Source organism: Diceros bicornis, chromosome 28, assembly GCF_020826845.1.
Source record: "Diceros bicornis minor isolate mBicDic1 chromosome 28, mDicBic1.mat.cur, whole genome shotgun sequence".
NCBI lineage: Eukaryota > Metazoa > Chordata > Mammalia > Perissodactyla > Rhinocerotidae > Diceros > Diceros bicornis.
Genome location: NC_080767.1, coordinates 18,139,355 through 18,167,257, shown reverse-complemented (window position 1 = coordinate 18,167,257; position 27,903 = coordinate 18,139,355). Strand labels below are relative to the sequence as shown.

General features: G+C 42.9%; 1 protein-coding gene across 5 annotated transcripts in view; it reads left to right on the top strand.

Moving 5' to 3' along the window:
• EPB41L4B (erythrocyte membrane protein band 4.1 like 4B) overlaps positions 1–27,903 on the top strand; it is a 133,016-nt gene that overhangs the window by 75,936 nt on the left and 29,177 nt on the right. For 4 of the 5 annotated variants that reach the window (XM_058523736.1, XM_058523738.1, XM_058523737.1 and 1 more), the window contains exons 16-19: positions 17,543–17,763; positions 19,867–19,985; positions 25,466–25,591; positions 26,608–26,675. In XM_058523736.1, the coding sequence (XP_058379719.1) occupies positions 17,543–17,763; positions 19,867–19,985; positions 25,466–25,591; positions 26,608–26,675 (534 nt within the window). The remainder of the gene's footprint in view (positions 1–17,542; positions 17,764–19,866; positions 19,986–25,465; positions 25,592–26,607; positions 26,676–27,903) is intronic. The other variant, XM_058523740.1, reaches the window with a different exon arrangement.

Genomic DNA, 27,903 nt, shown 5'->3' with positions numbered 1-27,903 from the left:
CAGGCCCATAGTGAAGCAGAAGAATGTGAGAATTCTAGTGGCTCTTTATATGACTTAATTTCATCCTAACTTCCCTCCCCTAAGTCTGTCAAGCCAAGTGTATGTCATTGTTCTGCTCTTCTCCGAAAGCAAGGGGCTCGTGACTTCCAACTGCTAGAGAAGGATAGGGCACGGACACACACCAGTCTAAGGACCTATGCCAAGATTAGAGCCTGTGGTGGAGAAAGAGGTAGAAGTTTGCAGAAGCAAAACGGCAGAACGTTGCAAGCTGATGAGAGAACACCTGTGGGATCCAGGGTGCGTGGTGATTCTGTTTGGGCAGGAGCCTTGCAGTTGCCTGACTAGGTGAAACGTGGATGCTTTGGAATCGCACACCATTTGCATCCCAACTTTGCCACTCACTAGCCACGTCATCTTTGGCCAGTTTCTTCTCTATGTCTCATTTTCCTCGTCCCAAAATGGAATTGAACAATATCTCGCTGTTATGAGAAGGAGATGACGTTGTGTATGTAAGGTGCTTTGCACAATGTTTGATGCTAGCTGGTAGCAATTTTTAGTGGTTTTTGAGATTTAAGGCCTTAGCAGTCCGTGTGGTGAGAAACAGGACCAGGAGATTCAAAGTCTAGCTCAAGGAGTGGTATATCTCATAGGTTGATGGGTTGAGATGTACGGGTCTAAGTTTAGCAATGAAAAGGGGGGCTTGGTTCCAAAGGAAAGATCAGGTGGCAGGGGGTTAACACAATATATCAAGACATATCTCTGAAACACTAACAAGCTAAGAGCAGAAACACCATGGGGATCTTTTGAGAGGGGATAAAAAGAAATAGAAATGATATTTCTGTCTGAGAATACTAAGAAATAACTGTCCAGGCAGAATGTGGACAATACTTTCCCATCTGCAAACGGCAAAATTGGCAAGAGGAAGGAATTGGTGAGATCACAGAATCCATTCTGCTGGTACAGTTGGGACTGAAAAGTTTTGGGAATTGAAACAGCATCTGCTTAGTTCCCAACTTGTCCCAACTTGGGATTTCATCTTATGCAAAGCAGAGAAAGCTTTTAACTCTTTGGAGACTAAGTAGAAAGTAATAAATGGAATAACTGTGCTTTTTTTTACTTTTTTAGTGGGTAATATAGATATAGGTAACAGTGGTAAAAATTCAAATCAAAATATCTAAAATTTACTTTTCCTTTCCACCTTCTTATTCCCTAATTCCCTCTTTCTCCCCAGAGGCAAACATTGTTAGCATTTCTTCTTGTCAATCTAGACCTATTCTAGATATAAATAAGCACATATATTTATTTACCCCAGTCAATATTGATGGACATTCAGGCTGCCTCAGATCTCTAAAATTACAATTTTGCTGCTGTCCATGTACATTGTTTATGCACTTAAATCTATCTGTAGAATAAATTCCCTGCAAGTAGAGATGCTGGGTAAAAGGTATGTGCATATTTCATTTGCATATTGCCTAATGAAATTTCCCTCCAAAGATATTCCACCTGATTATGCCACACACACCAGCCATTTGACAGGGCTTCTGTGATCCCACAGGAAGCAAGCTCCTAGCCTTAGCTAGCTTCTTTAAACCTTTGTTAGTCTGATGGGTAAAAATCAGAATTTCCATTTTAATTGAATTTCTCTATAAGCAAGGTTGCACACTTTTTCATCTTTTTGAATGCCGTTTGTTTCCAGTTTTCTGTAAAATGTCTGGAACCCCTATTCTTGAGTCATCCTCTTTAATAAAAATCAGACTGATGAGGTAAAATTAATCATGTCATCTTAGCCTTTTAATAGTAAAGAAAGGGAAGGCTGGGAAGAGTTGATTTTTTTACCAGACTTTGTGTGTGTGTGTGTGTGAGGAAGATCGGTCCTGAGCTAACATCTGCCAATCCTCCTCTTTTTGCTGAGGAAGACTGGCCCTGGGCTAACATCCATGCCCATCTTCCTCCACTTTGTATGGGACGCTGCCACAGCATGGCCTGACAAGCGGTGCGTCGGTGCGCGCCTGGGATCCAAACCGGTGAACCCCGGGCCGCCGCAGCGGAGCGCGTGCACCTAACCACTTGCGCCACTGGGCTGGCCCCTACCAGACATTTTTTGAAAGCAGCTTTCCAGAAGTTTAGGTAACAATTAGCATGATACCATGCCCTGGAGATCCCAAAAAGGAATATGGGCAACATAAAAATAGCCAAGATAGAGGAATTGATTTCTGATATCCATGTTTGCTTTCCTGTTTGGGAGTTTATTCCGCTCGGACTTCTTATACACCCACTCAGACATTGTGAATTTCCCTAGTGCATGTGATCAAGGAAGGACGGGTTTACTTTCAGTTACAATTAAAATTCTAATATAGCGGATGTAACATCGCAGCCGCATCCCAAGACTCGGCAGTGGATTTATTGGAGGAAAGGCTGCAGACTTTAAAATACCACAACTACTGTAGTCTAGGCAATCCATTAAAAAGGGTTAGAATAATTAGAGGAACATCCCCGTAGGCTCCTGTTGTAAGAAACCCGCAGAAACCTACCTAATCATCCCCTACTGCATAGTGAATGGTTTCAATATCCACATTCTGCAGCTGAGACCTCAAAAGCCAGAGGTGTTGCTATGCTAACGGTGCAACCAGCTTCATTCCATGGCTGAATAAGGGACACTGTATCTATACTAAAGGCAATTAAGCAAGCCCTTAAAATTAGGCCCAGTGTATGGCTTCAGAGGCTAAGGATGTTTGTAATAGAAGCTTCTGAAAAACCTACAAGAATCAGGGAACAGAGAGGATCATTGGAGGAGACTTTTAAGCACTAATGAAAACCAAAATAGGTTAACCTTCATCTGTATCACCTCAGAAACTTGTACCCAGTGTTCAGCACCAGCTCCCACTCACGCTAGTATCTTGTGCAATTAGAATATCTAACACCTGCCCTTAACAGAGCATGCATTTTACTCGTTTAGCCTGAACTTCTTTCTGGAATGAATAATGATTTAATTTCATTCATTTGGGTGAGGTGGATGGCGTCTGCGGAGCGGAAAAATAACACTTGCAGCTCATGCCTGAGTCTGCTGTAGTTCTTTTGAAGTGCAAAGGGTGATGAAGAACTGACTCTTTAGACATTGTTTTCACACACAGGCAGCTGTGCTTTCATGGCAGTGATGATTTTGTCTGACTGTTCCTTGAGGGCTCCCGTATGATACTGTTTAGGGGATGCATTTAAAGCAGTGGCTAGGGGCAAGTCTGTTAATGCTGCTACCCAGCTGAAAAAAAAAATCTTCCTTTAAGGCAAAGAATGGGCACTAGAATGCAGAAATAAGAGGCAAAAAAAATCTGTAAGAAACCAAGAAGGGGAAGCACTGGTAAGTTTATTAGAAGTGAATGCTGGAAAGGAAAACAACTATATTATGTCAGTACTCTTTTATAAGGCAGGAAAGAGATTGAATAAACTCTTAGTCATGAGCCTCTGTGCAAAAATGAGCTCATGAAATATTTATTCTTTGGACTCCAACCCTGAAAATTGGTCTGGAATTGCTAAAATCCTAGATCTCACCACAAAGTTACAGAGCCTTCCTCTCCGCTTCTAGGTGCCTCATAGACAACTAGAAAGCTACTGTAAAACTTAGCAAGAATAACATCAGGATAAAATGGATTTTCTGGCAGAAAAATTTCAAGGCCCGCTTATCTGTTTACAGCCATTTATTGAAACCATTTAATAGCAGTTTCGCCAAAGGAAAATTCTAAACTCTAAACTCCATCTAAAGATGGAGGCACGGAGAGCTGGCCCTGGTGGCCTAGTGGTTAAAGTTGGGCACACTTCGCTTTGGTGGCCCGGGTTCAGTTCTCGGGCGCGAAACCACATCACTTGTCTGGCAGTTGCCATGCTGTGGCAGCAGCTCACACAGAAGAACTAGAAGGACTTACAACAAGGATATACAACCATGTTCTAGGGCTTTGAGAAGGAAAAAAAAAAGATGGAGGCACGTATCCTTCTCTAGTTCACAGGACAGAGACTCAGTTACCACCAAACCTTAAAAGACATGGAATATTTTACTCCACAGTTTTGCAGAGACTATGTAGTGTGATGTTAGGAACAACTGGGGAATTCGTGACCAAAGTGAAGCTTTTATGAATAGACACTTGATAAATTACCTAGGGAGAATTAAAATTTAATGCACTACAACATTCATTCAACAAATATTTACTATGCTTCTCTGCTGTGCCAGCTACTGTAACAGGCACCAGGAATTGATGTTGAAGAAGGTGCCATCTTTGGCTCCAGGTAGCTAATAAACTAATCAAAACCAGAGTTGCCAATCTAGTATGGATTCAGACTTCACCTATGCTAACACTAGAATTAGACAGTTCCAAGTTGATTGCTTGGAAAATGTCTTGAAAGAAATACAAATTGGGAAAGTTTCCTTCTGCCAATTGGTAATCTATATAAAGGAATCTAGATCACAGCAAAAAAATGTAATTTTGACCTTTTCAGACAAGAAAAATTAGGTAGGGACATCTTTTCTTTCTAGTTGCTTTTTTTCCCAAAATAAAACCGCTAAGCTACTGTAAGAAATCATCCCTAATTAATAGACCTAACATTCGTAATGTGTCACATTTCTAAGATGTTGATACAATTTTCTTCTCAAACCCATTATGAAAAAGGTACACTTTTTCAAATATACTTACTGCAGAATAGTATGCTCACACTTAATTCAATAAGAACTTGTAGCAATATGTTGCTTTAATGACCCACTCTGTTTAGTCTCTTCTAAATTAAAATTGAAATAAGTGACAGGTATCCTGGAAACCATGATGAGCAACCATCATGGTTTCTCATGATGCACCTTCTATCTCTCAGTCAGACATGGTAGAGATCAAATTGTTTCACTGAGCTGTAGTTCCTGGCATATAAATGCTTAATAAATGTTTGTCCAAAAATGCAGTGTCTGGGCCCCAGATAAGAGATGTGAATTACCTAAGGTCGCATAGCTAATTGGCAGCAAACCCACAACTAAGTGCCAACCAGCGTTCATTTAACATCATTCTACTGCTTCTTTCAACCACATGGCAAAGCAGTCTTTCTTAGCACTTAAGAGCAGAGGGCTCTGGAGTCAGGTTGCCTGGGTTCAAATCCCGCCTCTGCGATTTACTAGCTGTGTGACTTTGGGAAAGTTAATTAGTCTCTCTGTTCCTGTTACCCTATCTGCAAAATAAGGATAATAATAATTGTCTCTTTTTCAAATGGTTGTTGGAAGATTAAATAAATTAATAGATGGCACAGTGCTGGGTACTCAAAAATGTTAGCTTTGGGTTTTTTCCTCTGTGAGTATTTAGAGAACATGATTAATGTACCAGTGTTCAGTCAGAACGTGTGGTTCTGGCTGTCACCATCTGCTGTAAAAACATGGTACTTGAGTAGATTCTGCTAAGAGAGTCCCAACTGGAGAGCCACAGTTCCAGGCTGATGGACTGGACTATGGACTAGTGGCTGTGCTTCCCAACTTTTTCTTGTCCTTGGCACACATAGAAAATGATATATTTGTATAGCACACTGGGGTAAGCAGACAAGGCTGCTTGAGGCTCCAGGCTCCCCCAGTCCTGTCCACTTGCTCCAAGGACTGAGAGAATAAATGGTTCCACCCACTTGCAACCCTTCTGAGGCCCATCAATTGGGAAGCTCTGCTGAGATATTTGTCTAAAGCACCATCTCCCTGGTGCTTTAGTTCTGATTAGAATATGGAGTTGTCCCCACTTAGGCTAAAGTAAAACAGGAGCCAGTTTGCCCCAACCAGGCTCCTCTGGGAGGTGTTGAGAGAACTTGTGTGCTGCTGTGTGGACTACAGAAGCTGTTCCTGCCTCCAGGAACCCTGCTATAAAGTTAAGACGTATACCATAAATAGGTAACAGAGTAACTCTGAGTACAGGCAACACGTAACGTGTGCAGTGAGCAATGCAGAGAAGATGCCAGAGGACTTTGGACAGAGGATGTTCATTATGTTTTCCTAAGACAGACTTCAAGCTGGCGCAGTACCTATGGGAGACCTATGGGGGACTTCTTGGCCATCCAGACCTTGGCATTCTGTTAAAAGCAGAGCGTCTGTTGATTTCTTGGCCTTCCTGGCTGATGATTTGGTTGTTTGGAAGGTAGAAGAAACGCAGCTGGTATTATGTTGTTAATTCTGGTCGGCAAGGAACACTAGGTTGGAAATTCAAGACAAGATCTTTGGAAGAAAATGACCCTGACTTCTTGGAATCATTAATATGAAATGAGTGGAATTCAGGGTTTGATCCTCCATGTATTCTAATCTTTAGCAGATCAGATTTCAAAAATGTCAAAGAAAGGGTAGATATAAAAGGGAATATTTTTCACATGGGCTATGAATATAACATAGATAATCTGAAAGAGGAAGGCTTTCAGAGCCCACAATTTAAAACAATATTTTAAAGAAAATGAAGGTAGAACGTATAATCAAAAACAAAGGGGCACAGATCTTTTTTTTTTTTTTAAAGACTTTAATAGATGCACACTTTGGTTGGAGCAAAAAGATGAACAGTTTAATAACAGAGCCATTCTTTTTGTTGTTGTTGTTCAGGAACATTAGCCCTGAGCTAACATCTGTTGCCAATCTTCCTTTTGAGGAAGATTAGCCCGGAGCTAACATCTGCCAAGTTTCCTCTACTTTATATGTGGGTCACCACCACAGCATGGCTAATGGGTGGTGTAGGTCCACGCCCAGGATCCCAAACCCATGAACCTGGACCACTGAAGTGGAACGTGCGAACTTAACCACTATGCCATGGGGCCGGCCCCAACAGAGCCATTCTTGAGAATGGTATGTGAGATTAACAGAATGGAAGCACAGCTGCTCAACTTCTGTTTTGCTTTTTCTCTTTTTCAACAAGGAAGCCAGTCAATATACTAACTGCAGAAGGTGAAAAGAACAAAGAGAAGGAAATTGAAGTCAAAGATAAGAGAGAGAGTAGTCAGGAAATATTTTACTGCTTTACAATTAAGTCAAGAATTCAGGCTCAGAATAATGGCCTTGAAGAATACTGAGAAAATTTGTATATGTCACTCCTGAGTCAGCATCAGTACACTTTGGAAAACCGTGGTGTCTTGGGGAAGTGTCAGAAGAAAAGACAAGGAAATGTCATACAGATTTTCAAAAAATGAATTTAAAAAACTAGACTGATAAGCTTGATAGTGATACCAAGGAAAGTTTGAGAACAGATTCTTTTTTAAGCACTTAGTAAAGGAAGTAGCGTTTACTTAGGAATAGCATGGATTTGCTCAGAATAAGTCATGCTAATCTTTCAAGATTCTTGGTAGGCTATGAGTAGAAGGACTGTCTCTAACCTGATAAGTAGAATTTGTCAGAAACCAACATTTAATGTTGAAACACTAGATAGTCTACACACTTCAGAAATAAGACAAGGATGACTGCTAATATTTAGTATCATTCTGGAGGCCTTACCAATGTGATAAGCCAAGAAAACAAAATAAGGAATAAATGCTGAAAAGGAAGAAACAAAATTCATGTGATTATCTGACAAGTGAATTCCAATTAATAAGAGAATTCAGCCAATTGGCCAGAGGCAGAAATATCCTAAAGTCAGCGGTTTTATATGTCTAGTAGTAAAAAATTAGAGGAAATGTAATAATTAATGAGATCTCATTTTCAATTGTTACAAAACTAAAATATACCTTGGTATAAAGTTAATAAGATATTTTCCATACCTTTATGGGAAAGTTAAAAATTCTGACTGAAGGACATTTAAAAAGATCTGAATAAATGATAAGAAGTGATAAGAAATTCCTTATGAATACCTTCTCCCAAATTAATCCATAATATTTAATGCTCCAAATCAGAATTCCAGTGGGATTTTTTTAGTAGTGACTTGAATTGTAAAGTAATCTTGAAGAGTAAGTGCATGATAATAGCCAAGCAAAAAAAAAAGAAAAAGAAAAATGATATGGGAAAGGGAACAGGATTTGTTCTATCAGATATAAAATATATATATATATATTAAAAGTAATTAAGACAATCTGATGCTGGTTTAGCAATAGATAAATAGATCAATAAAAATATGAAGAATCCAAAAACCGACACAGGTATTTATTGTATATTAGTCATGAGCAATCATGAAACCTGAAACCATTCTAGGCCTTTCTTACAGAGGGTATTTAATACAGGGAATTGGTCATACAAGTGATGAAGAACTGAGACACTAAATTGGATGGGGGCAGCCCAGAAATTAGCAACACTAGAATCTGCTTATCACTCCTAGAGCTGGAGGAACAAAGAGAGGTGGCAGTGTTCCAGAGCCCAAGAGCTGGGGCCACAGGAAGCCAGTCCGGATGGGAGCTGGAGCCACAGGGACTCACAGCTACTGCTGGAAACATCACCTGAAGCAGAAAGAGACGGGGAGGAAATACCTTGACTTATCACCTTTTCCCAGCTTCCAGTCTCTGCCAGTGCCGACCATTGGTCAAATGTACATAGAAGCCTGAGGGCAGCGAGCCTGGGAAATGCATTTCCTTGGAAACAGAGCAGGTCAAGGCAGAGCAGAGAATGGACCTGAGAGCACTCAGGAAAGGGACGGGCACATGTAGAAGGTGGCATTTCAAGTTAGTGGGGCAAAGAAGAATTATTCCTTTGGTGATGTTGGGACAACTGCTTCTCCATTTCAGAAAAAAAGTGAGAACTTGCCCTCACGGTATCCATGTTAAGTCTTCTTAGAACCTGTTGGCTTCTCCCCAGGCTGGGTGGGGTGCCTCTCTGCTTCTTACCCTTATCAAAGCATGTATCACGCTGCCTTTGACTTGTTACTCAGCAGTGAGATCCTTGAGGGCAAAGACAACCTCTCACTTGTCTTTTCATCCTGGTGCCTAGCACAGTGCCAAGAACAAGAGTTGGTACTCAAATATTTAATTTTATTTTCAGTCTAACCAATATTAGTTGAGCGCCTGCTCTGTACCTAGCACTTTTCTTAGCACGATGGAGGATGCAAAAACATGTGACATGACAGTCTCTGTTCCTACTGAGTTTACTGTATCGTTGGGAAGACAAGATGTGTACACAAGGATCTCCCAGGCAGTAGGGTTCTGGGGAGGTCTTGGGATTTTCCCAATGAGTGCGTTTGCTGCCTTAAATAGAAGCCCGGGCAGATGGGAAGATGTGGCAGATGAGTAACACTTGGGACAGTGAGCAGAGAGGCGGGAGTCCTGGATTGTGGCCCGGGCTCAGCCAGTTACCCGTTGTGTGACCCAGTCACCTCACTCCCCCAGTGGGCCCCCATTTCCCCATATGCAAAATGAGGAGGTTGGACTAAGGCAGTAGTTCTCAGCCCTGGCTACACATTAGATTTAGAGATAGATGATGATGTAACTGATCTGGGGTAGGGGCTGAATACTGATAGTTTTCAAAATCTTACCTGGTGATTTTTTTTTTATCTGCTGTATTAAGATATAGATCACATACCATACAGTTCACCAATTTAAACTGTGACTAAAAACAATTCAATGGTTTTTAGTATTTTCACAAAATTGTGCAACCATCACTACAATTGAATTTTAGAATATTTTCATCTCTCCTAAAAGAGACCCGATACCCATTAGCAATCACTCCCTATTTCCCTCCCATCCTCCCCAGTCCTAGGTAACCACTAATCTACTTTCTATCTCTATGGATTTGCCTATTCTGAACATTTCATATAAATGGAATCATACCCTGTGTGACCTTTTGTGTCTGGTTTCTTTCACTGAGCATAATGTTTTCAAGGTTCACTCATGTTGTAGCATGGCTCAATATTTCATTCCGTTTTATGGCTGAATAATATTCTGTTGTATGGGTATACCACATTTTATTTATCCATTCATCACTTGATGGTCCTTTGGTTGTTTCTACCTTTGGGCTATTATGAATATTCATGTATAAGTTTTTGCATGGACATGTTTTCATTTCTCTTGGGCGCATACCTAGGAGTGGAATTGCTGGGTCAGATGATAACTCTATGTTTAACTTTTTTGAGGAACTGCCAGGCTATTTTCCAAAGTGGCTGCACCATTTTGCATTCCCACTAGCAATATGTGGGGGGGGTCCCTGGTGATTTTAATATTCATCCAGGGTTTAAAACCACCAAACTGGATGATGTCTGAGGGGCGCTGTTTCTACAATTCTATGGTTTCTTATTTAGGATTAGATCCCCGGGGCTGCTCCCAAAAGTGCATGTCACACAGCACTTGGCTGAGCTGTAGAGCGTGTGGTCGCTCCTCCGAGCCCCCTGATCATACCGGCCTTGTTTTTCAAAGAAAGCTCTGTAAGTTCTGTGTTCCAGCTCAGGACCCTCCTCCAGCCCTGCCTTGCACTGATCACACTTCTGGCAGTGGATTCTGGAGGGTTATTCTGAATAATTATACCATCATTATAATAATTAGTATAATATTATAATAATTAGTATAATAATAATATTATTATTATGTTTATTATAAAATTCTGAATAATTATACTGTTATTCAGTATGAAACACGTTTGGCTTGAGCACCGTGTGTTTGGCCTGCTGGGATCTCAGGGTCCGGGAGGGGAGAGGCTCTGGTTGGGAATGCATGTGGGATTAGGCAGGGCTGGCAGAGTCCCCCAGCCTCACCGCTGTGCCACTGTGTCTGCAGAGCTGTGCCCACCCCTAACACAGTCAACAAAGTCCCGTATGACACAGGCCCGATAGGAACACTGACTTCTCTGGAGTCGGAGGTAGGGTGGGAGTACAGTCTTCCCCTGAGAGAAGGAAAGAGAAGAAATTAGATCTGGTTTGACTTCTCACTTCGCATTTATTGACAGGGCACATGACTCGCCTTCACTAAGCCACCAGCATCTTCCTTGCAGGGTAACTGCAGACGTTCAACACTGACGTGCCTAGCGTAGTGCTTGGCCCCGAGCAGCCCCCTTCTTCCACACCAGATTCCTTCTCAACTATTGGCTCGTGGAAGCAGAGACTGAAGCCTACGTACCCCCTCTCCATCACCCTCTGAAAACCAGGACCTGTGACTTCCTTTCCAGAATGCCAGAAGCCTCGTGCACCACAGTCTCTGCTGATGGTGAGCAGGGAGCTGGCCCCATCTCCTGAAACTTAGCCAACGGGCCCCAGGGCTCGTGCGCTGCTGAGTGCTGCTGGACCCTCTGGGGTGGACTTGACCTTCTCTGAGGTCCCTGTGAACAGGACAGATACATACCTCTAGTGGTAGAGATACACACTCACATCTTCTATGATGTGAACGGCACCTCGTGGAGTTCCGCAGGGAACAGTCCATGAGGCCATGAGCAGTGGTTTACCTAACAGACCCAAACCTCACAAAACTTCTCCATGGATTAGGATCTTCAGGATGGTCTGCGATGTGTGGACGCTCCCAGGTCATTCCACTGCCTGCCTAGGAACCTCTGCTCATCTGGAGACCCCTGCCCTGACAAGATTCAGGCAGCTTCTCTGACCCTCATCTCTTTCTCTTCCCTTTCGTCTTTCTCAGTCTTCCCTTTAAGTAGCTGTAAGATGAAAGTCACACGTGCATACTTTGACATGTTATTAAACACAATTTATCACTCCCTACATATATATTTTATTTCCTGTTTAATTTTTCATCCTGGGTTTCCTTGAAATAAAAAGCCGTGTACTTTTTTTTTTATTGAGGTGTAATTGACATATTACATTAGTTTCAGGTGTACAATATGATGATTCAATATTTGTATGCATTGCGAAATGATCACCACAATAGGTCCAGTTAATATCCGTCACTGTACATAGTTACAAAAAATTTTTTTTTTCTTGTGGTGAGAGCTCTTAAGATCGACTCTCCCGGCAACCCTCGAATACGCAATACAGTATTAACTATAGTCACCACGCTGTACGTTACATCCCCGTGACTTGTTTATTTTATAACTAGAAGTTTGTACCTTTTGACTGCCTTTACCCATTTCCCCCACCCCCACCCCCAGCCTCTGGCAACCACCAATCTGTTCTCTCCATCTATGAGCTTGGAAAAACCACATTCTTTTAACTTGGAAAGACATGTATGTGATACCACTGCTCCATTCCAAGTCATGGCAGACATCACTAATCAATCATAGCACTCTTTCCTCCTGAGCTGGGCACAACGTCAGTATCCTTCTTGATCTTGCTTTCCAATCAGAGAGTGAGGATCAGTTGGAGTTGGCATGAGAGATGATGTCCATTTGCCGTTCCTCAGAAATTCTCATGCGAAGCTTTCCAACTCCACCTCCAGCCCTGAATGTACACCAGATCTCCGCTCTAGGACATCTTTCCCCTTGGGTGTTCATTCTCATATTCAGTGTAACCCATTTGAAGCTCAATCATAGTTTTCCCTCCTCCAAGCAGCCCTCACTCTCCACCTCCTTTTTTCTGTTAAGGCCATGCCATTTGCCTGGTCCTCCAGGCTAAAAAAAATTTGGAGTTTTCTGAACCTTCCATGTCTCTGTATCCTCCGTTTCTCAAATCCTGCCAATACCCCCATCCTGTCGCTCTCTTCCTTTCAGTGTTTCTCTGATTTGTCCCTGCTGCCTAGACAAGGATAGTGCCCGCTCAGACCTTTACTAGGCTGGAAGCAGTTAGGAAGAAGGGCAGGGTCGAGGAGCAGCCTTCAGTTGTGAAGCCCTCCAGTCCTGTGGGCTGAATGGAGTTTTCTCTGTGCTGAGCTCCCAGTCTCTGCACCTCCTTAGTACAGATACTATTTTCAACACATTTGAGAGACGGGAAAATAATGCCAACAGGTTTTGGAGTCCACAGAGCTGCTGTCAAATCCCACCTCCACAACTTCATTAATCCTTCCCACCCTCCCTCCCTGCGTCTTCCTTCCGTCCTCCCTGTCTCTCCCTCTTTCTTTTCCTTCCTTCCTTCTGTCTGTCCTTCCTTCCATCAAATATTTATGGAGCGCCTACTATGTACCCCCAGCACAGACCTCTACATCTATAAAAGAGGGTATTTTGTGTAAAATACCAGCACAGTGCCTGGAACAGAGCAAGTGCTGGGTACATAGTTGGGGAAAGGATGAGTTTCAGACCCGGAGATGCACCCAGAAATCACCTGACCCACCTCATGTTACAGAGGAGGAAACTGAGGCCCAGAGCAACTGTCCAAGGTTCCACCACAAGGTTGGGGCAGAACTAAGGCTAGAAACTGGGTGTTTCAACTACAAGCCAGTGCGCTTCTTGCTGCCCCCACTGCTGCCTCCATGGGGAGGGTGGACACCTGTGGTGATGTTTCAGATTGGAGAGGTGAGGCTGGACTGTGACCCCCAGAGGCCAAAATCCCACCTTCTTCCACATTCTTACACGTGCACGCGCACACACACACACACGCAGTGTAAGACTGTCCTGAGCAAAGTGTCCAGGAGGCAGCCAAGGTGGACCAGAGATCTTGCTCATGGGGGACAACCGGTGGCATTTCTTCTGGAATGTATCCTGCATCTGCAGCAGAGTCCTCCTCCATGCCTCCTTCCCCCAGTGCCCCAAGCGACAGGCCTGCAGGTTCTGCTCACACTACTTCAGAAATGTCCCAGAGGGCTGCTCACCTCACTCCGGGGGCTGAAGTAGTCCAGGCCTCGCCCTGTCTCAGTCTCCTAAAAGAGCGACTGGAGTCTCTCTCCCGCCAATCCATCCTCTATGCAGCACTCAAAATGAACTTTCTAAATCTAACTCCAATCATGTCATGCCCTCGCTTAAACCCTTTCCACAGTGCCTTTTGTCCTCAAGATAACCCAGCATGCTTACCTCTTCATAACTGGCCCCAGCTTGTCTTAGCCTTGCCTCCTGCTATTTCGCTCCTCACTCCCTCTCTTCCAGCCATCCTCCTATTTCAACCAGAGTTCCTTTGCTCATACTATTCCTCAGGCCTATAAGAGCCATTTCTACCTTTTCATTCAAAAGAAGTTCCACAAAACAAACAAAAAACAACAACAAAATAACGCACCTCCACTGATCTAGAGTATGCAGGTTACAAATGGGAGAAATCCAACTGTGTTAAGCAAAAATAGATAAATAAATCAGAAAAAAAATTATTGGCCTTATAATTGAAAAGTTGAGTGGTAGAACCAGCTTCAGGCATAGCTGGAACCAGGAGCTCAAGTGATACCATTCAGGGTGTTTGTTTTTGTTTTTTTTATTGATGTCATAATAGTTTATAACAGTGTGAGATTCTAGTTGTACATTATTTGTCAGTCGCCATATAAATGCGCCCCTTTACCCCTTGTGCCCGCCCTCCAACTCCCTTCCCCCCAGACTCCTTCCCAACTCCTTCCCAACCACCAAACTGTTCTCTCTGTCCGTGTGTTAGTTTATATTCCACATATGACTGAAGTCATATGGTGTTTGTCTTTCTCTGTCTGGCTTATTTCACTTAACATAATACCATCCGGGTCCATCCATGTTGTTGCAAATGGGACAATTTTGTCTTTTTTTATGGCTGAGTAGTATTCCGTTGTGTATATATACCACATCTTCTTTAGCCAATCATCTGTCAATGGACACTTGGGTTGCTTCCACTTCTTGGCTATAGTGAATAATGCTGCAATGAGTATAGGGGTGCATAAGCCTGTTTGGATTGTTGATTTCAGGTTTGTTGGGTAGATATCCAGTAGTGGGATAGCTGGATCGTAAAGTATTTCTATTTTTAATTTTTTGAGGAATCTCCGTACTGTTTTCCATAAAGGCTGTACCAGTTTGCATTCCCACCAGCAGTGAATGAGAGTTCCCTTTTCTCCACATCCTCTCCAACGTTTATTATTTTTTGTCTTGGTGATTATAGCCATTTTCACGGGTATAAGGTGATAACTTAGTGTAGTTTTGATTTGCATTTCCCTGATGATTAGTGATGTTGAACATCTTTTTGTGTGCCTGTTGGCCATCTGTATATCTTCCTTGGAAAAATGTCTGTTCATATCCTCTGCCCATTTTTTGATCAGGTTATTTGTTTTTCTGTTGTTCAGTTGTGTGAGTTCTTTAAATATTATGGAGATTAACCCCGTGTCAGATATATGATTTATAAATATTTTCTCCCAGCTGGTGGGTTGTCTTTTCATTTTGATCCTGGTTTCGTTTGCCTTGCAGAAGCTCTTTAGTCTGATGAAGTCCCACTTATTTATTTTTTCTTTTGTTTCTCTTATCCGAGTAGACATGGGATTTGAAAAGATCCCTCTAAGACTTACATCACAGAGTGTTCTGCCTATATGTTCTTCTAGGAGTTTTATAGTTTCAGGTCTTACCTTCAACTCTTTGACCCATTTTGAGTTAATTTTTGTGTATGGCGAAAGATAATGGTCTACTTTCATTCTTTTGCAAGTGGCTGTCCAGTTTTCCCAGCACCATTTATTGAAGAGACCTTCTTTTCCCCATTCTATGTTCTTAGCTCCTTTGTTGAAGATTAGCTGTCTATATATGTGTGGTTTTATTTCTGGACTTTCATTTCTGTTCCAGTGATCTGTGTGTCTGTTTTTGTACCAGTACCGTGCTGTTTTGATGATTATAGCTTTGTAGTATATTTTGAAGTCAGGGATTGTGATGCCTCCAGCTTTGTACTTTTTTCTCAGGATTGCTTTACCATTAGGGGTTTTTCTCTCTCTCCATCTACCTTTAACCTCTGTTTGTCTTGTCTCCCTTTGTGCATTGGCCCTCATTCTCACAGATACTTCTTCTTTGTGTCCAGGGAAGATGGTCACAAGTAGCTTCAACTTATATCATCCTTATAGCCAGAGCCAACTTATCCATTAGGCACAGTAGACACAGTGCCTTGGGCCCACAATACTCTTAGGGGGCCCACAAAAATGTTTTAATTTCTTTTCAAATCAGAAAAAAAAAAACCTTTGTCTTTTAAAAACTTGTTTTAGTTGAAGAAAATAGTTTAATATATGATATTAATATATTCATCTTTATGCAAACAGTCATAAAATAGAATTTTTCATATTTTTTTTCTAGAGAGGAGATGAAGGCAAAAGTGCTTAGGGCCCACAAAAGTCACTATAAGGCCCTGCTTAGCTCTTAAAAAGGAAAAGAGAACCTTTCTCTCAGTTTCCATGTGTTAAACCTTAGAGGAAATTCTGTCTCTGATTGGATCACATCCCAGAACAAATCACTCTACCTAGAAGGATAGAGAACTCTGCCCAGGCTTGAGTCTCAGGCCCACTCTTGGGGGGAAACATCAACCTCATACAAACACAAGGAATGGGATTTCTTGTAAGAAAGTGGATTCTGTTTCAAGAATGTCCACCAAAACTTGACTATCTCCCCCAAATGCTCCCTCCCTTATGACACCTTCCCCAGCACCTTCACCTCCCCCAGAACTAGTTGCCTCCACACTGCTCCCTTAGCAGTTGTTCTAGTGTGATTGTAACTGACTGCCTCACAGAGTTTCCTACACGGTGTGAACTCCTTCAAGGCAGAGCGAAGGAGTCGGCAGTAGAAACCTGGTCTACAGGAATGAGCAGAAAGAGAGTTAGTTCTGCACCGGGGTATGAGGAGAAGACCTTTGATCTGGGTCTTAAAGGCTGGACGTCTTCCTGGAGGAAGGGGTGTTTTAGTGGACTGAGGGATGAGGAAGGACTCCAGGGAGCAGAAAGAGGTGAAAGGCACCAAGATCGGAAGGACTTAAGGTGTAGAGAAGAACATAGCAGGAGATGAGCTGAAAAGAGAATGGGACAAGATCATGGAAGGCCGTGAGGAATTTGGATTTTACCCTGCAATCCAGGGCTCTTAACACTGGTCCATGGAAGGGCTATCCAGGGCCTGAAATTGAGTGTGAAATGTTGCATCTTGGTGCCTTTTTCTGCAGGGAAGGTCCATGGTTTTCATCAGATTTCCAAAGGGAGCTCTGTCTTAAAATGGATAAGAATCACTAGGAATGGAGAGGTATTCAAGCCCCTGGTGGGGTAGTGCCATGCTCTGGAACGTAAACAGAACAGCACTCTGGCTACTGCTCTGTGGAAGATGGGCTGAAGGAGAGAGCAGAGGCAGAAAGAGCTGTTAGGAGTCTGTTCAGGAGTCTAAATGGGAGATGACATGGGCTTCAAATAGGGCAATGTTGGTGAAAACAGACAAGCGACTGGAATTAAAAGATGTCATAGCAGGAGCATTAACAGGTGCTTTCTGTGTGGTGGGGGTGATTGAGAGGAAGAGAAAGTAACTCCAAGACTTCTAGTTTGTATCATGATCTTGTCATAGGATGGTTAACAAATTATTTTTTAATGATTGCTTTATATTTGTTCCTCCCATTTAGAGAATGTCTTTTTTTTTTTAATAGAAATTTTTTAATTTCAAAGTTAAGAAATTTTTAAGGTTTATTTAAAGTCTCTGATATATATAAATTTCCACTTTCTGCTTTTCCTTTGAGTGCAATGTTGCCATTGTGTCCTATTCTACAATAACCCTGTGGATCTATTTGTTGAACCTATTTCTCTTGGTTTTTAATGCTTAGAGAACATCTTTTAAAGCACACACAGGAGTATCACGGCACTTTGCTTTTCTAAATCCTGACTTTGACACCCTCCACAGCTACCCGCTCCCTTCCCCAGGGCTCAGCAGCTCAGACCGGCTGCCTTTTGGCATCGAGGAGAACGGGGGCACGCCATTCATTAGCAAAGCTTCAGGAAGGCACCACCACCACCACCACCAGCATCAGCACCAGCACCACCCAAACTATGGCCTCGCGCTGACCCTGGAGAACAAGGAGGGGCCTTTGAGATCCCCAAACTCCAGCAGTAAATCCCTTACAAGTGAGTAGGGGGCAGGTGGGGGGAGCGATGCTGCAGGGTGTGGGTGGCTTCCCTAGATCCTCAAGACAGACCCTTTCAGTGCAGCTTGGAACGGTGGTAACGTCAGCGCTGGGCCACCAGGTCTGGGCAAGAGCAGACAAGAGCCTTGTGCGTTTAGGCAGGAGCGACGTAGGGATTATGGTTCACCAGTAAGCTCTGACTGCATTCCAGGTAGCCATCTTCTCTCCATCTCATTCCTTAGCAGATCTCTGCTTCCGCAGTATCCAACACTGGCTCAAAGTAGTGGAAAAGAGAAGAGGGGAGTGAGGTGGCTAGAATCTCTACTTTCCTAATTACAGGAAAACCTATTCTATCCCATTTCTGACATCCCTCTTCTAAGAGCAAGGTGATGTCAGGTCGATCCAGTGCACACTGTTACGGGTCCCAGTGAGAGAAGTTATGGAAATAGAGAGTAAGCAATTAGGAACATTTTTAGCAATATGACAGAGTGATTTTCTATCTGTTAAAACTAATTAAAAATGTGGGCTTGGATTTTGTATGTCTAGTATTTTATTTTTCTAAAAATTCACTTTATTATATTTTACCAAAGAATTGAACTGTGACAGACTTGTAGGAAGGAACGAGTTCTGTATCGTATCTGGTTTGAAAAAGCACTGAAGTAGAGGCCAGAGTCAAGAGGCTTCGATTCTAGTTCTCACTATTGAGCCAAGGCCCTCTTGGAGACTTGGTTTTCTCATCTGTCAAATGGAGTAGAGGGTGTTGAGATGATGGCCAAAGAAGCTTCCAGATCTGACGTTTCATGAGTCTTTGAGCTGGTGAACAGGATGAGCCATTGAGCCTTCACCTGTAGACCACGGGGAACAATTCCAGGTTGGCTGAGCTGGAAATGGGAACTCATCGTGAAGTTGGTTTTGAAGAATCAGAGCTCTGTGCCCTCATCACCATCTACACGGCCTTTGCCCTAGGCCACAGCTCATCCTTTAGTATCTGGATACCTGCAACAGCCCCCAAGGGGCCCTTCCTCCAGCGCAATCTCCATATGCTAGCTGCCAAAGGAAGAGCTCTCACTAGATAGCTCTGACCAAATGCCTTAAGATCTTTCCGTGGTTCTTCACCGTCCCGGGATAAAGCCCACACTTCTGAGTGTGACCTCACGCAGACCTTCACAGCCTTGCCCCTGCCAAGGTCTCCAGCCTCCCCCCCACTCCTCAGTGTATTCTAGCCACACGCACTGCTCTTCTCTCACCAAGTACTCTGCTGTGTCCCAGTTCTATCCTTTGCACCTGCTGTGCCCTCTACCTGGAATGCTTTTCTCCACCCTAGTGAACTCCTACACATCCTTCAGGAACCAGCTCAAATGTTGTCAGTGAGACTTTCTCTAATATCCCTCTCTGATTCCTGGCTTTGGAGTGCCTTCCTTCTTGCTCCTATAATAAATAGGCTTTTAATTCACTCTTATTTAGACAGACTGCATGTGCATCTGTCTCCCCCACTAGATGAGAAATGTGTCTCATTCATCTCTTTATTCCCGCTCCCTAGATCTCAGTTGCAAACAGTACTTGGCACAAGTGTTAATATGTAATGAATATTTAATGAATATTTAGCGTATTAATGGGTAAATACTATCTGGTGAGAGGAGTGGTGGTGAACTAATCCAAAGTAGCACAGAAATCAAAATCAATGAATTTGATTTTAGAAACATAACATGGTTTTTAAGGGCACATTCCTATGCCTGACAGCCTAAACTCTAATCTTTCCAATTTGCATAGTGCTTTTCCATTAATAAAGCATTTGCACATAAGTGGCCTCACTTTATATTCACAGCAACCCTGCAAGATAAGTAATTTTATTTTCATTTTTAAGTGGCTCAAAGGCTCAGAGAGGTAAAGTGACTTGCCCAAGGCCACCCAGCTCATGTATGAGGAAGTTAGGCCTTGAAAGCTTGACCTTAGATGTTCTCACACCCAGTCAGGGGTTCAAGCTGCTGGAGGAGGAGGCAGGCAGCAAGGGTACTGGGGGTCAGGCTCTGGCAAGCATCTTTTATCACCTGTGTCTCTCTGTCTTTTCACTCTTTCCTTATTCATTCCCCTTGGCCACTTGTAGAACTGAGTCCAGGAACACCTGCCCTGTTCAGTGAAGCCACTGCCCATCTAAAGAAGCTGGAACTGGAAACTGTGAAGGCTGCTGGACCCTGGCCTGCTCTGCACATCAACATAAATAAGGTGCTGAGGACCGGAGCTGGGTGATGGACGTGGGGCTTGCATCTGACCAACAATTATTACCCTGGCCTGCCTCCTAAACCATGTACCTTTGTCTTGGAGGGATTTCTGCTCAGAGTGTCTCTAGGAGCAAAGCTTCACTTCACTTACACTCTTTTCGGGTGAATTACAGCACTGAGCACTGCCCTCGGTGCTGAGGCCAACAGACTGGATCTGCCTGTTAGTGGTCTCTCCCTCCTTCTCACTGAAAGCTTCACGAGGGAAGCACCCACATTTACCTCTTTCCATTTTTACCACTCTGTGTTAGTCTGCTCAGGCTGCTATAACAAAATACCGTAGACTGGGTGGCTTAAATAACATATATTCATTTCTCACTGTTCTGGAGGCTGGGAAGTCGAAGATCAAGGTGCCAGCTGATTTGGTTCCCTGCTGAGGGCTCTCTTCCTGGCTTGCAGAAGGTCGCCTTCTTGCTATGTCCTCACTTACTGGCACAGAGAACCTTTCTTTCTTCCTTTTCTTATAAAACTACTAATCCCATCGTGAGGGCCCCACCTCATAACCTCATCAAAATCTAATTACTTCTCAAAGGCCCCATCTCCAAATCCCATCACATTGGAGGTTAGAGCTTCACCATAGGCATTGGCAGGGACACAATTCAGTCCATAGCACCCTCCACCTCTCTCTGACAGTGCCTGGCACACAGTAGATGCTCAGTGACTGTTTGCTGATGGAAGGAGGGGGAAGACTGAAGAAGGGAGGGAGGGAGAGAGGAGGAACAGGACAGAAGCCAAACTCTCTTTTGACTGGACTTGTTCTTACATCCAAATTGGCAGCCTTATAAAAGCCAAATTTGGGGGCTGGCCCCGTGGCTTAGCGGTTAATTGCATGCATTCCGCTACTGGCGGCCCTGGTTTGGATCCCAGGCGCGCACCGATGCACCGCTTGTCCGGCCGTGCTGGGGTGGCGTCCCACATACAGCAACTAGAAGGATGTGCAACTATGACATACAACTATCTACTGGGGCTTTGGGGAGAAAAAGGGGGAAAAAAAAAAAGCCAAATTTTACGTTAGAACTATAGAATGCCGGTGCTGGATTTGATAGATGAGTTAGTTCAACCTTCTCACCATCTGAGACTAGAGGAAGGGAAAAGACTTTCTCAAGGTCACCCAGTGTGGGCTGAATTCTTGGGCCCCTGACTCCCGGTCCAATGCCCTTTGAACTCCAGAATGCTTCTTCATTTTCTACACCAGGGTTTCTCAAATTCAGCACTAGTGACATTTGGGACTGATAATTCTTTGTGGGAAGGGGGGTGGGGTGCTGTCCTGTGCATTGCAGGATGTTTTGCAGCATCTCTGGCCTCTGCACTAGATGCCAGTAGCAGCCCCCCCCCCCATTCCAGTTGTGACAACAAAAATTGTCTCCAGACATTGCCACATGTCCCCTGAAGGGCAGAATTGCCCCCAGTTGTACTTTTGTGCATGTGTTTTAATTTAAAAAATCCCCAAAGGAATAGTCTTCTTTGCTCATGGGTCATTCCTTCCACTCTAATGCTTAGCTTTGCCCCCTTATAAGAGGGAATAGGAAGAATTTGGAAGATCTGGTCTGGGAAGCTTCCCCTCCTTACCTGCACTGGTGAGTGTGGGAAGGTAACACCTCCTACCTGGGCTGTTCCTCCACCCAGCCAGCCTTCTAGCCTACACTAGACTTCCAGGGTTTATCTGAAGACCCTCACTCTCTTGCACTCCCCCTGCTCCCACAGGGCAGCCTCAAGTCCCTTTGATCACTAATGGGCCCCAACTTCAAGGCCCCACTCACCCACTTTTTCTTCTATATCACCCCCCCTGATGGCCAGCTAGAAAGTATTCTTCCCGCAGTGTGGTACTTGTATTCATTCAATCAACAAATCTTTATTGAGCAGGCCTATACTGGGGCTGAGGAGTGAACCTGATACATCATGTGCCCCCTGGATTGATCTCTTAGTTTCCTGATTTTCAACTTTTCTTCTGCAACACACACAATAAATGGTTTTAACAGGGGCTTACTTGGAGTTTGACGAAATCCAAAATTATTTTGTGAGAAAGTATAGCATATAGCAACAGAGAACTCACAAGCTCTATGTAATTCGTAGTTGCCATGAATATTGGTGGAACATCAACAGTAGGGGCTTGTCCTGGGTTAAGGCATAGCTGAGACAGCGGTGAGTTATTGAGCGTTTCCCTGGAGCTCAAGCTGTAACTCAACTGCCCTCTTTTCTCCTCCACTTGAAGAAATAAGCAAGTAGGCTAGAGTGACGTCATATAACCTTGACTTTGTCCTAACACGTAAGCAAAGTGTATTGCTTCACGCTATGATTCTTTATCATTAATAAAACATTCTTTGCAACAGACCTCACAATTTATCATGATACCATAATTAAGAGCTAATGGCTTCGATGGCTTTAAAGTTTTTTTCCAGCCTAAATGATGGAGAATCCTCTGATGCTTCTAAGGTTTGGATAAGTTCCTGTTCTTGATTTAATGGTGAGCAGACATTTTCATTGCTCAATTCCAAAGTTGTACCCAAAATTATCACAGGAAGTTAAACCTCATCGAATTTCAAATGTGTAAACAATTTGTATACACAATTTAAAAAATGCATCTGATCGTTTCTTTATCCCCAATGACATCCCCAAACAGATGGATTTTTTCCAACTATAATAATATCAAAGCCCAGTTGTCATTCATGTGTACGTTTTGAAATCTCTATTTCCATGTTGAACGATAAGGCATCTTTCCACAATTCAAATTGAACGTAAAATACAAAATATGGTCATGCAAAAGAGAGAAAGCATAACATTCTTGGAGCCATCCTCCAGGCTGGAATTGTGGTCTTGTTGTAATCCAGATGTTTATCTCTCATGGAGATGCCTTTTATGCAAACATATTCACATAATGATACTCAAATTTTCCAAAATTTATATTGGTCTTTACCTGAGTCAATTCGTAGAAGTGAAAAATTAGCTCCTGCTTTGTCAGATAGAACAGGAACAAACCAACTTGAATTTTATGTCCAAAAAGCAGTTTAGAATTACTGAATTCAAGGGGGAAATTGATGCTAAATTCTCATTATTTTCTTATTTTGGCAGTGTTTAATTTTTTTTTTAATAGGTCTTCAGTCATTACTGTCAGTATAACTATATCCCCTTAAGCAGTTGTCAAAAACCTCAAATGGGCTTTAGAACCAATTTAATTTTTGTATCTCAACATATCATTCTAAAAAATTTAATTTAAAAAATTACTCTTCATATACCAGTGAAAACATCCATGCTAGTATTAAACAATTATCTTTTTTTTTTTAAAGATTTTATTTATTTATTTTTCCCCCCAAAGCCCCAGTAGATAGTGTCATAGCTGCACATCCATCTAGTTGCTGTATGTGGGACGCGGCCTCAGCGTGGCCAGAGAAGCGGTGCGTCGGTGCGCGCCCGGGATCGGAACCCCGGCCGCCAGCGGCAGAGCGCGGGCACTTAACCGCTAAGCCACAGGGCCGGCCCTAAACAATTATCTTAATCTAACAGGGTTTACAATATGAGATAAATTATCCTCAAGTTACACTGTAAAGCTCACACCTCAAAAGAAATAAGTTACTTACTTGCTTTTTGGAGAATGCTAAGTATCTTATCTTATCTTATTATTTGACTATAATGATTCTAGTCAACCCAACTTGATGGTTTAGGATCATTAGTGTCCTCATATCTGATGCTCTTTTTTAGTTGTATTTTCTTTTCTAACATGAATCTAGAATCTAAGAATCTAATATGAAAGTGCCATTCATATCTTTTTTTCTCATTTGATCATCACAATAATCTTGTGAAGAAAGAAACTGAGGCTCAGAGAGGTTAAGGGAGCCAGGATGGCAGAGTAGTCAAGAGCTCTGGCTTTGAAGTCACCCAGTCCTGGGTGTGAATCTTGGCTCTTCCGCAAACTTCCTGTGTGACCTTGGACAGTGAAAGTATCTACCTCCAAATGGGATGGTGAAATAAGAGGATCCAATGAGATGTGTATATGAAATGCTTAGTCAGTGCCAGGCCCATAATAAGCTCTCAGTAAACCTGAGCTACTGGCATTATTTTTCTTTTTATCGTCATCATCATCATCATCTTTTTTTTTTATGGTGCTAGTAAGGCAAAGAGCTGAGATTCAAATCCAGGTCTTCTGTCTGCTTATCTTGCTGTTACATGAAACTGCTGCGTTCTGCTTGTTCTACCAAGCGCTCCTCTATGCCTTTGGAGGTCCCCCTGGGAAACTGCATTCTGTGCCCTCCTTTCTTCATTAAATATGTCAACCAGCCAATTGCCCTATCCTTCCTCTAGGACTTTATAGTACTCCTGCTATGTGTACCAAGGTGCTCCAGAGGACTTTTGAATTAGTCAATGAGATTAATTTTGGAACTTTAGAACATTTTTCTATTTCCCTGGTACATTGTGGCTAAGATGCCACATTCAGTCCTGATATCACTAAGTGACTCTTAGTGATCATACAGTCTTGTATCTTTCTTATTAAACATATGTCTCTTCTAGTAATAACTATATACATTATAATCTTCTTCAGTAGGTATTGCTTGAGCACGTGCTATGTGCCGAGCACCATGTTAGCCCTGGGATATGCAGTGACCACAATAGGCATGGTTCACAATAAGACATTATTTCCCAGAGCGTGATGTGTGTACCATCAAAGATGATTTCAGGTTATATACGTGGATGAGTATTTTTTAATAGTTATGTAATTATCGTAATGTATACTACAATAAATGTAATAGTCACCAAGCCTGTGATTTCAAAGATATTATTGCTTAGGCATGCTTAAAATAGACAGTTCCAGGGTAATCCACCTTAACTGGATCACATCAATTATAGGTACACCTGCAGTTAATACGTGGGAAATGGCAAAAATAGTAAAGGCAGTGCCAAATTATTGAATTCTGAGACACTCTGCAATGAGGTAACATACATACAAATTTCTCATTGAGAATCACAATATTCAGCAAGCTTTATTGTAAAAATACCAGTGAATATTTTGTACGTTTTCCCTTGACCCAACAAATCACAGAATGGAATCTTTCTGTGGAAGAGGTAGCAGTTATGGGGAAATAGCACTGCACTGGGGTGCTGGAGAAGGAAGCTTGAGTCCTCATTCAGCAACTGGCTCTAGAGGCACAACTCTGGAAGAGCCTCTTCTCTTTGAACCTCCCCACCCCCCCCACCGTCTTCTGGCTCCCAGGCTTCCTAATACGTCCTCTCCCTGCGTCACACAAGAAGGAGAGGATGTGCTTGTGAATCCTTTGGAGATAGTGAAAGCATTGGTACAAATATAAGGAGTTGGGGACACACTTGTCCGTATGTTTGTGTCTATGTGTTATTTGCAATTATAATTGATGGGAAAAATTAAAGTATGTGTTTTCTTCTTTGTTTACAATCTGTTGCATGTATTTTGGTTCGTCACAGGCTGAAGAAAAGAAAATTTCTGAGAAGACTCTTCAGACCCCACTTTTGCCTTCCCCTGTGGCCGAGCACGTGAAGTGTAACATTTTGAAAGCCCAGCTGGAGAATGCTTCCCGAGTAAGTGCCCAGGTGCGTGGAGCACGTGCATTCCTTTGATTTCATGTCACGTTGAGTATTTCCTTGATGCCATATAGCAGAAAGAGGCACTCCAGGATTGAGATGTTCTGTGTCAGTCAGGGTCCAGCCAGGAGACAAGAACCACATCTGTTATGTGAACAGAGATTTTAATATAAAGAGTTATTACCTGATGTACAGTTATTACACAAATTACCCTCAGTACTTCCCTTCTACTTCGTGGCCTGGAGGGCGACAGAAATTTTGGGGATAGAGCTAAGGAGAAGTTGGATTAGCGATACATTTAAGTTAGGTTTAGTGGGATATATATATGATTTTTTTGTGTGTGGTCACTTCTGTTAAGTTTAAGTTATTCCTACCTCAGTTATGTACTGAGGGTGAGTGAAAGGGCCAGCTCTGTCCGTTGTGATGGGTGTCAGGGCCGCAGACTGCTGCATCTCCCATTGACCTCCAGCGTGTGTTCAGTAGACCTGGAGGCTGAGTGGGTGTCCTCTCTTCCCCCATCATTCTTTGTGGGACTCACCAGAGGAAGGAGGACAAGGCTCTATCAAAATCATATGACATAAGTCCTCCCAGGCTTGTTACACTGATAAGAAAAGACAGATTCCAAAATCCTCTGTAAGCTGTATGTGCCGGTGAGCATAGATCTGATTATTATTCCTGATCCAAAATGTGAGGTGGGGGATTAAACTGTGGGTTTGGTTTTTCCCACACTATCCCTTTTTCATTCAAGCATGAGCTGGCACGTAGCATGCTCAATAAAGGTATGAGTGCAAGCATTGATTGCATTTGAATGATTGTTAATCCCCACGATGGGGAATGACTCAAGAAAACATTTTTTTGTTAACTTACATAAACACCAGAGAAAATTTGTTATAGACTGAGAACTTCATGAACTCCCCCTTGATCCACCTTCACATTTCTATAATCCTTTGAATGTAGGAGAACCAAAAACATTTTTGCATGCCAAGGTACTCAGTTTTGACTAACCTGCCTGTTCTCTTTAACAGGTCGGAAAAGAGGAATCAACGTTTGTAAATATCAATAAGAAATCCAGTCTTCAGGACGCGAATGTAAGGTCTGTTGCTTCTTGTTTGAATGGGGAAACAATACTCTCTGTATCATCAACATTATCCTCGAAACATTACTCAGGAGGGCATTTGCTAATAAAGTCAGAGAGGAAAGTGAAAACTGAAAAGAATGTGAGCCTGAAGAGCTAGAAAAAGACTGGCTTAAACAACTTCCTTGAGGCCTCAAAAATGCTGCTTATTCTCAGTTTTAATATTTCTACCTGGTGTACTAACACAGAAATGACTTCAAGTTGCTTCTCAAGCATGTAGATCTGACCTCGTCATTCCCCTGCTCAAAGTCCTTTAAAGGCTCCACTTGGCTCTCAGGGTGGAGTGCAGACTCCTTAACAGAGCACAGGAGGCCCTTTATGACCTGGCTTCTGCTCACTGTCCCTCAGTTCATGGCTCTTCCCTTGGTTCTTTGACGTGCTCCTCATACTGAGCTCCTTGACAGTACTAGAACCACAGATGTTCTTTAAAGCTTCCAGGGCACCACCCCCCAAACGTAGAGGAAAACCTTCCCCTCCTGATCTCACAGAGAGCAGAAACTCTTCCCCTCTCAGCCCAAATGAGTAACAACCCATAGGTTTATGGTGGCCCCATTGCCACCTTGGTAGTCTACTAACATTGGCGGAGTCTCCCTAGGGTAGAGTTTCCTAAAATTGGTCCAAGGGTCACTGATCAGTCTGTTGTTAAAGACACAGACTCTTGGGTCCTACTCCAGACCTTTCAGATCCTTTTGGGGCAGTGGGGAGTGGTGGGGACAGGAACCAGAATTTCAACAAGCACCCAAGGTGATCCAGGAGCCAGTGCCCCGGGGAATTCTTATACTTAATCCTAAAAATAAAAACTAATATTTCTCTTTGTCATCTTATGATGCCCAGTCCATGTTCTTGGTATAAATTTGTCTTACTCCAGAGATACATGCCCAGCTACCTCCTAGACTTTTCAAAACTTAAATTCTGTCTCTTCCCACCCTAACACACTATCCCTTCACTTACTTTCCAGTTTTGGTTAATGGCCTTATTATTACCTGTGATCCAGACCTGACACCTGGGAATCCTTGACTTTCTCCTACCTTACTCCCTCGTCTAATTGATCACCAAGTCCTGCCAATTTGGCTTTCATATTATCGCCCACATCGTCCTCTCCTCTTCGTGACCCTGATCCCACCCTACCTCAAGCCCTTACCATCTCTCTTCCTGGATAACTCTGAGATGCTCCTGGCTGGGCTCT